This window comes from Dendrobium catenatum, unplaced genomic scaffold (genome assembly GCF_001605985.2).
Source record: "Dendrobium catenatum unplaced genomic scaffold, ASM160598v2 fragScaff_scaffold_1310, whole genome shotgun sequence".
In the NCBI taxonomy this organism is placed as follows: domain Eukaryota; kingdom Viridiplantae; phylum Streptophyta; class Magnoliopsida; order Asparagales; family Orchidaceae; genus Dendrobium; species Dendrobium catenatum.
The window spans coordinates 203,128-215,359 of record NW_021319772.1 but is presented as its reverse complement, the minus strand read 5'-3'; the positions used below and the strand labels follow the sequence as shown (position 1 = coordinate 215,359).

At 33.0% G+C, this 12,232-nt stretch overlaps 1 protein-coding gene across 5 annotated transcripts; it reads left to right on the top strand.

Moving 5' to 3' along the window:
- The first annotated feature begins 578 nt into the window (after positions 1–578).
- On the top strand, positions 579–11,962 carry LOC110097324 (uncharacterized serine-rich protein C215.13-like). 5 transcript variants are annotated; one of them, XM_020823616.2, is made up of 5 exons: positions 579–825; positions 986–1,144; positions 4,062–4,560; positions 10,467–10,498; positions 10,614–11,962. In XM_020823616.2, exons 3-5 carry the CDS (start codon positions 4,233–4,235, stop codon positions 11,601–11,603), a joined length of 1,350 nt encoding a protein of 449 aa, XP_020679275.1. In that variant the 5' UTR covers positions 579–825; positions 986–1,144; positions 4,062–4,232; the 3' UTR covers positions 11,604–11,962. The 5 variants fall into 5 exon arrangements, with proteins under 5 accessions (XP_020679275.1, XP_020679277.1, XP_020679278.1 ...); XM_020823618.2 differs by having other exon boundaries at positions 579–838; XM_020823619.2 differs by lacking the exon at positions 986–1,144 and having other exon boundaries at positions 579–730.
- Positions 11,963–12,232: the final 270 nt, after the last annotated feature.

The following is a 12,232-nucleotide window of genomic DNA, read 5'->3' as shown; positions in this document are numbered from 1 at the left end:
CCCATAAGAAGAGTGTTCAATACAATCATCATTAGACTTTTGAAAGATATTTACATGCTGGATCATTTCTTGGGTTAAGTTTTGTATTTTTTTACTTTTTTTTTTAATTTTTTCAATAAAAAATTTGGTGTTTAATGTTTTTTTTTTTTGGTTATGTATATGTTGAATATTCATAAAATGTGTAAGAAGTAAAAATTTAATTTTTAGCATCATGAATTTTTAAACATACAACAAAGTTAAATATTTATAATTGAGCAATTTATTTTATTGGTTGTAAGATATAATAGCTGATTAAATAAAGACTTTTCAATATATATAATAATTTTTCTTGAAAAATATATATATTTAACTGACTATGAAAGGAGAAAAAATTATTATGTGTGGAATTTGAATGTAGTTTTACATTGTGACACAGAGCTGCATCCTAATTTCACATTAAATAATTTTTTTTATGAAGTATCATATATATATATATATATAATTGATAAAAAGTGAAGCTTTCCGTCAAGCTTAACGGAAACCACGAGGGACAGCGGCAGAAACGGAACGGTGAATTTAGCGAAGACTTTTCAAATCCCTACTCTCAACAGTAGATCTTCTTCATTCCACAACTGGTACTCTCTCTTTCTCCACCCTTTCTCTCTCATAGATCTCGTGGAAGGGAGAGAGAGCATCGAGTTCCTGGAATTTCCCGCGGCGATTTATCCAGGGTGACGTCGGTCACAGATCGGTAAGGAAACCCTAGGTGGAGTGATTTCGTTTGCTGTCGTATCAGAAGCCATCGATTTGGTGGTTGCCTGGACAATTTCCCCGAATTTGATCTAGGTTAGCTTTCCAGGTAGCTTAAAACTCATGTGGCTGTGCGAAATTCTGTCTCTCTCTTTTTTTTTTAAAAAAAAAATCTTCTTTATACAATTACTCACATGACATGAGTTCATCTTTATTTATGAGCTATATGTGACGCTCTAGTTTTGTTCAAATGTAGAGATTGGGTTATTTTTTGTCATTCATGCGGCCACTGAGGGATAATGAAGTTGGTGATAGATGATGCCTCCTTGTAATTATTGCTGCTTCTGTTTGTGACCTTGTTAAGTGATGGTGATCCTTCAAGCTGAGATATTTATTGTGATTACCTCTGGTTACGGTGGGGTTTTTTTTTCTCGTTTTTGTGGCGATTTTTTTCCCCTTATTGAGGCGGATTGATTTCATGTAATAATAGAAGTGGTTATTTTAGAAGAACTCGGTTTTTTGGAATTCTTATAGGTGGAGTTGATTCAATTATTCGGCTTTTTCCTATGAATGTTACTAATTTCTCTTGGGGAGGAGAAGATTGTTTTGATAATGATATTTTTGGGTTTTTTACGGTGTATTGATTTCATGTAAGAAGCAAAGTGGTTCCTTAAAAAGATCGTCTTACCTTGTTTTTTTTTTTTTTTTAATTCATTGATTTGATTGAATTATGGATCTTTTATCCCCCAATAGCACGAATTTCTCCTGGAAAGGAGAGGTTTGGTCAATTCTATTGTAGATAACTAGCATAAAGAACATCTCCGATGTAGGATTTATACTAAATCATATAAATCAAGATTTAATAAATCTTGAAAGTATTAGAACATTAGGGACTGTTTGGTAGCTGATTTTTCTTGGATTTAGGCCTAAATCCTCCCAAATGGTGTTGAAGTTGAAGTTAAATCCTGCAGTCACTTGAATCACATCTCCCCTCTTTCCGCAGTAAATACCGAATTTACTAAATCCTGTAATTCAATGGATTTAACGAAATTTAGGCATAGAGTGAAAGGCTAGTTGGATTTCACTTGAGATCGTTGGAGATTTATCGCTTGTGCTGTCAACCCTGCTATTTATTCCATGTCGTACGCCCTCTAGAGGCATCCCATCTTCCTCCTATGGCCTAGCGCTCCATCCCGCTAATCTCTAATTTCTTCTCATTCAAACCCCTTGATCCTGCCACTCAAGCCTCTATTGCCAATTTATACTGATCAGAAAGAGATTCATTCTATTCATCTTCAACAATGAAATCAATTAAGAATTTCCAGTTTACTGAGAAACATAGCTTGAAGGATCACCATCACTAGCCTTTCACTCTATGCCTAAATTTCAACTTCAAGAGGACATACGACATGGAACAAATAGCTAGTATTTCTTTGAAAATGTATGATTCTTTTATTTCATATAACTCAAAAAAGCATGAAGTCAGCATATTTGTACTAAATGAAATCTTGATTCCTTCATTCTTATCAATACTTTTGCATATTAATAAAGGTTTAGGTGAACTGAAGCAATGCTTTGCCATTGTAGCATTTTCCTTCCTAAATACAGACGTCTGGCATTTTTTCAATGGCCCTATTTGAGTCCCACTATTTCATTTCAAGTCATTTACTTCACAATAAAATAGTAAATATGTTGTAAAAGGGTAGGGGCTAAGAACTGTTATATGGTCCTCGTATTTTTTGTTTTCTAATGTTTACCATGCCAATTCAGTCATCCCATTAAAGCTTTATTGACACTTTTTGCTTGTGCTTATCCAATTATAATATTCTTTCACCTCTGAATGAAAATGTCTGAATGGGAGCTTCCATCTTTATATCACCAAACTTCTGTCAGGTTTCACAAAATATTTATCCAACATAAATTTATGTGTCTCATTATAACTAATACAAGAATAATAATCCATCTTTTACTTGTTCAAACTTGGAACATTTTAAGTTGTTGAATTATATTAGAGTTGCAAGCAATATATTAGTTTTCTTGGTTCCTAGAGTTGTAAGCAATATGCTGATGAAATATATATTCAATATTAACTAATTTAAGAATTCACTTACATTTTGTGATCCTGATTCGCCAATCATCAACTTTTAATATTCTTTTATTGATGTTGTTTTTTTGTTGCTGGTTCTTCTTTTTTATGTTATAATGTATTTCATAAATGAAGTTCTAGATTGCCTTTGGAATTTGAAATTGTAGATATCTCTGGTCATCAAAATTAACTATTAAATGTAATTTTTATGTTAAAAAAGTTAAATATGCCATATCTGTTAGCCTTAAATGAGGAAAAGCTCAAAATGAGTAATCCAGATTCTGCTTCAAGCTCTGAAAATTTAGTTACACCAACGAAATTCATTTTGTTTCCATTGAAAAAATTATTCACACCCTGAAGGATAAACTCAAACAGAGTCATACATCCGATTATTGGACATGAAAGAATACTATTAACTGTCACTCCAACTCTCCTGATTGATCAGGAGTCAACAAATGTATACTATTTGTGACGTGGATTTAGGGGACATATCTTTCAAGGATCTAGGGACATGATATTAAGATTTTTAGCAAGAGAAGCGATAACTGATAACTAACACCAAATGGAAGAGAAACAAGATTTATTTTTATGTAGGATTTAAAGTAGTCATTTGTACTATTTCATGGCAATTATCTTAAATTCTACTTAAATCCTGCATAATTTGGTCAATAACGCCCATAACCGGCTTTTAAATTTTGCTAAATTCTGATTAACTGTTTGGCTATTTATTTCAAGATTTTAGATTTGTTAGAGGAAGAAATTCTTATGCTCTTTAAATTCTATGAGTGGTGGGATTCAACCAATTTTATATTTAATCAATAATGAGGCTAACACTGGATTTATCAAAACAATAGAATTTATGTCCTCAAAATTATGTTATATCTCGCTTAAATTCTACCTAAAATAGGATATCAAACTGGCCTGTTATGATAATCCTTCAAGCTAAGTTCTTTATTGTTCATACGATTGTCTCTTCGCACCTTGAGTATAATTTTCCTTGCCTGTTTTCTGACTCTAGAGGTTTGTATTTTGTTGATATTTATACTTTTTAAACTTTGAAGGTTCATATTGAAGACTTAAGAATTTGATGCATAAGCCTTGAAATTCTATAGATGTCCGAACTGCTTTGTTTTTCTAGGCTTGGAAGTAGTTCTTTCGGAAAATGTTTTGAAGAAGTTAATGTACTTTTCTACTCATGTCAATTAGTATTCTATCACTGATATATTCATTTGTACTTATGTTACAGAATGTTACTGAAAATTCTGCATATATGCTGGAATTTTGAAGCATGATTGCTCCCCAATTAAACTATTGTTCAGTTGAACATTAGAGAAACCGCAGCTTCTTGGTGTAAATAGCATTCGAACTGGTATTTCTTTAATACATTGGGTGGGGGTTTTTTATTTTGTGTTCCAAGATGGGGCAAAATTGTTGTGTTGCTGCAAGAGACAAATCCTTGCCTAACAGGATTAGTCATGAAGCTTCTACTTATAGGAACGTTAGACAATCTCCAACTTGGAATTTTCGGTGGGACAATAGAACTCACATAGAGGACATTATGGAAAACCATGCACGTTATTCTCATAATAACAGTGGAAATGTCACCTCTGAAGTTAAGAGTGTGGCAGATGCGGAAACTGATGGTCTTTCTGATAGTGAAACTCCATGTAAAGCTTTCCAGACATTCCAGGGGAGGAAGTCCTTTCGAAGTGGAGGATCCGACAACACTAATTTCATTGTTACAGGTAAGTTATGATTTTTAATGATTTTTCATTTTGAATCATTTGCTTGTTTATGTTTTTTGTAAAATGCACTCTTTTTGGATTAACACATGTATAATTGGTTTTATTTGCCTTTTGTGACTATTGTACCTGATGCGGTACTAATGGTGATCCAGTATTTAAAAACAGGTATATCTTCATGTTAGATATCTTCCGCATGCGGTTTTGGCAGCCTTGTTTGCCAGTTTGAAATGACCAAGGGTTTCAACGTCTTTTTTCTTTCCTGGTTTACCAATAATACCATCACTAAAATGTCATATAGTTCCTGTTCTTTTATCAGAATTCCTCATCCTCCAATATAATTCTTGAAATCTGTTTTTTATGTTCCAATTTCATGCTACATTCACATGTATGCTTTTCTTTTCAGCTTTTCAACATAATGCCCCTAAAATTTTGGGTTAATACCATGTAGTCCTCACCTCCGTGTCTTTAAGCATATTTATTTGGAAGAGACCCTCTGAAAACATGGTTTCAAGTGCAGATTTGTTGGAGTAAAAAGAACACTATTTTTTTTTCACCGTTAACCAAGCTATCCTAAGTCTTTCATTTACCATGTGATCAAATTACGCTTAATTCTTATAATGCATAAATTGGGCTGCAATGGTATAGGCTCAAAAATTGTTTTTGAGTTTTCTTTAGTTTTGCTGGGAAATAATTGAACTCATATCAAAGTCATTACTCAGTAGTACCGCCATATAACATAGAATGCTCCTGGCATTTTTTTATGTCATTCACATGGGTTACATTCATTTAACACTTCCTCCGATTTATATAACATAGTCTATTTACAAATTTATGAAATTATTTTTAAATTTTCATGATTTACTAGTATAATGTAGTACTTTACTGACACTCTTCACTAAACCACCTAGTTTTAACTCTAGGTGTTATATTCCGTTTAGCACTATTGACTCATAATTATGAATGTTGCATCCACTATAATTGAATAACATATACTGATTTATTACTCTACTAGCTCTATTTGTTTTTATTTTCCAAATATTTTCTCCTTTATTCAAACTTATCACTTATCATAATAGAGGAGCCTTGTCATCTACAAATTGCATATACTATGCATCTCACATTGAAAGTTTGGATATATTTTGTGAGCGTCTTCATAGTAATATGAAAATATATGACTTTAATTTTGATCTTCAAGATACCGACACACTCATGTGAAGGGATTATTTATTTATTTTTTTCTTTTCGTGGCACTTGACCACACCTCCACAAGATAAGTGAAAACTTCAATAACATTTCTCTTTTTAATGACTTGCATTAAAATAGAGTTCATAAAACAGTCATAACCAAAGATCTCATGGCATTCAACTACCATGGTTGTACATGCTATTTAATAGAGATGTTTAAGTCCATTGCTTATATAAGAAAAATCAAAACCGCTCATTTTACATTCTTAATTAAGGCAACAAATGCAACTCTCAAGTTATTTCATGCTTAGTATAACTGTAATGAAGGGATGCTACAACTTTGAATAGTTATTGGATGAAGAACACTAATAGAGTAATTAGATAACCTCACAACCTCATCAAAGGAAGAATTTCACTCTCTACCTCACCAAAGGAAGAGATTGGCAAACTAGAAATCGTATTAAATTTGAAAAAAAATTGAGGATATTCTCAGTTATACAACCAAAATATGGTGCCTTACATCCTAAAATCTCGTAGTTATTTACAGGTTTAACATCATGAAGAATGTGAAATGAAGTATTTGGCCTTTTCATATAGGTGCATGAAAAGTCATAATCATAAAGATTCATTTAAGAACATGAAATAAAGTATTTGACCTTTTCATCTTTCATCTTCCAATATTAAGAGCTTTTATGAAGAAATTGCTTTTTATTCATTTCAAATCTTCAAGAAGAGGACAAATCAAAATCACTCCAAAAAAAAAAAAAAAAAAAAAATCTTGACACCGTTCCAAATATTTAAGATAAAGCTTTCTCAAGGCCACTCCAAATTTTTATGTAGAAGCTACTTGTATTATTTTCATCTCCTGGTCATCCAAGACTTCCTTCAAATAACCAGAAATGCCCTTGATGTGGCTGACCCATGCAAAAATGCATGACTGGCATTAATTTTTATACGCAATGTGGTAGAGCATATACATTACAATTCTCCCGTATCCACTCTTATTTTTATTAACATAAATACTTGAAAAAGAGAAGAAAATAACATAATAATATGCTATTATTATTATTATTATTATTATTATTAAAAGGTGTGCATTATTTTTCTTTGAATGGCCCTAGTGACTGGTTTGAGAGCTACAGATGTTGATGATGCTTCATTAACTTCCCTGAATTCAAAAGAGCTCTCTTCAAAGAGTTGAAGTATGGGTAATTGTCCACCATAATCGGAACTAATCTCTTAGCTCCTCAATAGTCAACCTAATGTTAAAGAAGATAGGTAGAGAGGGCACTTGATGTTGGCCAAAATACTAACCTTCAAAAGATTGCAAAGATTCTTTATGTGGCATTAGATCTTCTATATTGAAAAATAAACTAATATGCATGTTTGATGTTAAGTCCACCCTAATAGGAACTAATCTCTTAGCTCCTCAATTGTCAACCAAGTGTCAAAGAAGATAGGTAGAGAGGGCACTTGATCTTGGCCATAATATTAACCTCGAAAAGTGTTGGTCTGCAAAGCTATAGATTGCAAAGATTCTTTTTGAGGCATTAGATCTTCTATATTGAAAAATGAAGTAATATGCATTGCATGCCTGATGCTAAGTCTAAATAATAAGCATTTTGTCCAATTTTTTAAAAGAATTTTGAAAGGAACATGAACCCTTGCTTGGATTTTTTTGAATCTAAGAAAAATAATTCCAGATGAATATGAACTAGGACTAAAGCACTCTCATTAAATTTTCTAGATCTTTACAAGTTATTTTTTTCAGCATATTTGGCATTATTTTATTCTATTTGCTGCCTAACCTCTTAATGAAGACTAGAAAAATCTTTAGAAAAACTGAATGTAGTGTCTGAGATTGTATATGATAACATGTGTGCAATGTGAGTAGGTTTTTTAGGATTAAAGCAATATACTACTTCAAGTGGAGTTTTATGAATTATTTTGAATAGATAAATTATGATGTGGGAAGAAACTTTAATTTCCCAATATTTTGTTAACTATTTGTAGGCCCATTAATTTGTGGATGAAATGAATATTAAAATTTTAATTTGGCGTCCATCAGTATATACAATATTTTTAAGACGTATGAGATGAAGGAAATATCTTGGACAAATATAATAGTAGATGGTAGACTATGGAGCTTAAAAATTTCTTTGAAGAAATTTTTGCAACATGAGAGACATTTTTGTTTTTATGATAGGATAAAAAATATGTTATATCAGAAAATTTGTCTACCACTATGAGTATATTATCAAATCCTTAGTTTTCATTTGTAATCCTAAGACAAACTATCGTGATATCCTGCTAAGGTATAATAAAAACTTTCAAAATTATATATTTTTCCTTATCTTTGTTTTACAATCTTAGCTTGCCAATAGGTGAGGCAATGCGAATTAACTATTAACTACATCTTGCTTAAAGGAAGGCCAGTAAAATTTGTGTTTAGTTAAAGCTGTAATTTTGTTCTTCCCAAAGTGACCAGCAATTTCCCACTATGTAATTCAAACATAAAATCTCTTAGAGAATCTTTAGCCATACAAATTGTGTATTTTTGAACAAAAGTTTCCAAGTTTCTCAGAAAGAAGTATTCCTACTAAAAAGTTTGTATTTAATCTCATGAAAAAGTAGGTGAAAATGAGGACAAGAATCATAGTCTTCTTTCAATATTTCAAATCTAATGATACGAAAATTTAAAGAATAAATGATTCAAATAACTAAAGATACTTTTGATAAGATATTAACGGGTTTGTTTAAAATTACAAGTTTATGATTTAACTTAAGAGAGTAATCCTGCAATAATTTCACTCATTTTTCATGTTTATGATTAAGTTTCTCTTGGGAATATATGTTTTGGAGTCCTTGATGATTAGTGCCAAGTGATTGAATGATAGCATAAAACTTTCGTCATATATATAGTATCTTTGCTAGCTTCATTTAACTTTTCTGTAGAGAATGCGCCATATTCATTATAATTGACTTAAACTTTTGAGAGATTAGGTAATTTTAAGGTTGGTGAAGAAATAAGTAAAATTTTAATTTGTTAAAAAGCTTTTTGTCATGCTGAGTCTACACAAATTTTTTGAAAAAAATAAAAATAAAATTCATATCAGTTCTAGGAGTAGCAACATAATTGAAATTCGTTATAAATTTTCTATAGAAAGTGGTTAACCCATAGAAACTTCTAACCTAAGCGAAATAAGTAGGGATATGCCAGTTAAAAATAGCATGGATTTTGGAAGGATCAGACTTTAGTTCAGAAGAAGAAACATAAAATCTTAAGAAGATAACTTCATGATGCATAAACAAATGTCCATCCCTATTATAATAGAGTTTTTTCTTATGTATAGTTTGTTTAGGATTGGATAAGAGCTTATGCATATTATAATTTCTTACAAATAAACCAAATTCCTGCAATAAAATGTAGTTCCATTTCTCCCAAATTCCTCTGATTTCCTGTGTGCTGTTTTCATTAAAAACGTCAGGCAAACAACAAATGAACTGATTTATGTTGAAGGAAAGTCATGACAAAAGGGATTTGTTGAAATCCAACAAGGAGTTAACAAGGAGTCCAAAATAGAGAGCTCTTGTTGTTTAAAGCAAGGAATGAGAAGGGATTATAGCAAGAATGCCAAACATGGGTACCCTTTAAATTTAAAATTGATTGATAGATTGTTAGGGTTCCCCTACAAAGTTTTTTTTTTTCTAACCGTTCTGCCCTCTCATTGTTGGCTTACCCAATAACATTGAGAGGTTGCTATGGATCACTCATGCCCAGAACTTAGGCAGCTTACCTATGCCACATAAGAAGAAAGAGGGGTCAAAGAGGGGTTGGGTTGACGAAGCCTTACCAGAGTGACGGTGCAGAACCATGTATGCTTTAGATGGTAAGAGTATGATTCATTATCCTTTTTTTAATGATCATGTGAACTTCAAAGTGTGACATCTGTGAACTATTGGGGACTGCTACCTTGAAAAACACTCTTTGACCCAATCCCTCTTTGGACGAGAGTGCTTTTTTCAGTCCTAGGGCTATATTGAGCCACTAGGTTAGAGTCAAGAAGATAGAGAGGGTGGTCATTGATATCAATTTGTGATAAGTCAATCAAGACCAATTGTTTCCGTCTGATGAAACCTAAGCCCGTGTAGGATCAGAACCATTGGACCTTTCTACAAGTCAACAATCTCAATTCCATCTTTTTGTGAGCTGCAAGTATTTGTATTCTTTATCAGTGTCATTAGGATTATACTCCTATTTTGGATCATATGAGAGTCACTATTTGTCGATGATCTACATGCCTTGGAGGAACTTCAAGAAAACTTAAAATACATTTTGGTTACTACAATAGAATGTATTGTATACAACTTTGCATGGCTAATAACAAATAGATCTGTACATTACCTGGCTTCTGAAGGTTCTGTCTAGAACTTTTAAGTTTTTTTTTTCATTTTTTTTTTAATTTCTCTGAAGATTTGAATCTTTGGCCGCTACTTTTGAGGCAAAACACAATACCACTAAACCAAGTTGGTGGTAACTTTTCCTTTTTTTCTTGTATGTTTGTTAGTTTTCCAGTCTTCTGTGTATAATTGACATGACCCACCTTTATGTAGCCTATGTAATTATTTTTCTTTAAGAAAGATAACACGATGTTTCTTTTTATCGCTTCATTGCAATTATCTTAACGATACAACTAATATTTCTTATCACGGTTTTAACAGATCAATCCACAGCAAGCAATTCATCTCCCGAGGTTAGTTAAAACTAAATTCTACCTTGCTGTTAAGAATCCTATAGGATGTACTTATCTGCAATGTACTTAAAACTAGCTTTTTTCTAACCTGACTTCAATTATCTCTTCTGAACAGGCTAATGGCTCACTTAAATCATCAGTTTTACCGAATGCATCCGACATAAAGTCCTCAATTACTATTCCTTATTTATCTCCACCAATCAAGGTGGAAGATCCTTCATCTTCAACGACTAGCTTCACCACATCTGACCCAACTTCTTCAAGAAAGTCCATTCGCTCTCATGGGTTTCAACTCTACAGACAAATCTCTGATAGCAGGATTCCATCTCTCAAGTCCCTAAATGAAGGCAGCAGTTCTCCCGAAGCAGGAAGACTCTCCTTTGCGTTTGGCAATGAGTCATCAGCTCTAGAATCTCATGGGGTTTCTTCTGATGGATGGTCAATGCGGACATTCTCGGAGCTCGTCGCCTCTTCTCAAAGAGAAAGATCATCATTCGAGACTGAAAATCTCAAGATTTTTGGATCAAACTTGCAGCCTAAAGGTAACCAGTCACCAAATCTGCAAGCATGTGGTATATGCTTGAAGTTACTGAAGGAGAAATCTCCATGGAGCACTCAAAAGATAGTCTCTACAAATGATCTCCCTATAGCTGCTGTTCTGGTTTGTGGTCATGTATACCACGCTGAGTGCTTAGAAAGCTTAACATCAGAAACTGACACATACGACCCGCCTTGCCAAGTGTGCTCAAATAATGTTGATCGACAGGTGTTGAAACCGCCTGCGGCGCATGAGCTGAAGGGAAGAAACAGGGTATCTCGAATTGCAGTTTTTGATGCAGATGTCGACGGAGACTCAAATTCGGATCGCAGGTTGAGGGGCGGAAAGCTTCCATTTATGGGAGCTAGTTCCAGCATGAAGAGCTCCTTGAGTAAACAATTTAGTGGAAAGGGTGCTTTTATGGGAACTAGTTCCGGCATGAAGAGCTCCTTCAGTAAGCCATTTCTTAGACGGCATTTATCAACTGGGTCGAGACCGATACGTTCAGCATCAGAAAATGAGAAGAATAGAAAGAAATGGTATTGGCCGAGATATCTTAGAGAATGACCGTTCACCCGCACTTAAAAGTTGGAAGAGGTGAAACTACAGCTTTAGAGTTTACTGCATTTTTAGTTTGATAAAATATAAGAGCTCTTTTCTTTCAGAATCAGCTGTGCTTCTCTTATAATGAATTCTCCGCATTCTTCAGAATGATATAATCTTTCATTCCTTGCATTTCGGTGATAGGCCATACAGTTTAGTTTTCAAATTTGTCTTGAACTTTTTTTGTCAATGTGAACAAGCCTACTATTAGTTTGGAAAGATATTTTGGCATTTTATGCTGCATGTAGAGGAAAAAAGTGGATCAATTATGATATCACATAATAATATGCAAGATAGGAATCAAAACTACTGGTTTTTTTTTTTTTAATCATGTTATTATTTTGTGGCTTACTATATATTTGCAATCTTCCCAAATTTGAATTTTAAATTCAAATTGACAGTATAAGCTATTTGAGCTATCCTGCTTTGGATTTGGGCAATCATTCTTTCTTGGGAAAATGGAATGAATTGATGCTTCATTTGGTGAAAGGATGCCTACAACCACTTTTTGGTACAATGGTAAGGAAGGTAGTGGTGAAAAAAGGCATGCTTCTTAATGAAATAAAGAGCAAAGATAACACCTTAAATTATGA

What these genes read in the sequence shown, in the direction of transcription:
- LOC110097324 (XM_020823619.2), top strand. Translation starts at nt 4,233, where the DNA reads ATGGGGCAAAATTGTTGTGTTGCTGCAAGAGACAAATCCTTGCCTAAC. An exon ending in CACTAATTTCATTGTTACAG is followed by an intron (nt 4,561 to 10,466) that starts GTAAGTTATGAT and finishes CGGTTTTAACAG; the next exon opens with ATCAATCCACAGCAAGCAAT. An exon ending in CAAGCAATTCATCTCCCGAG is followed by an intron (nt 10,499 to 10,613) that starts GTTAGTTAAAAC and finishes TCTTCTGAACAG; the next exon opens with GCTAATGGCTCACTTAAATC.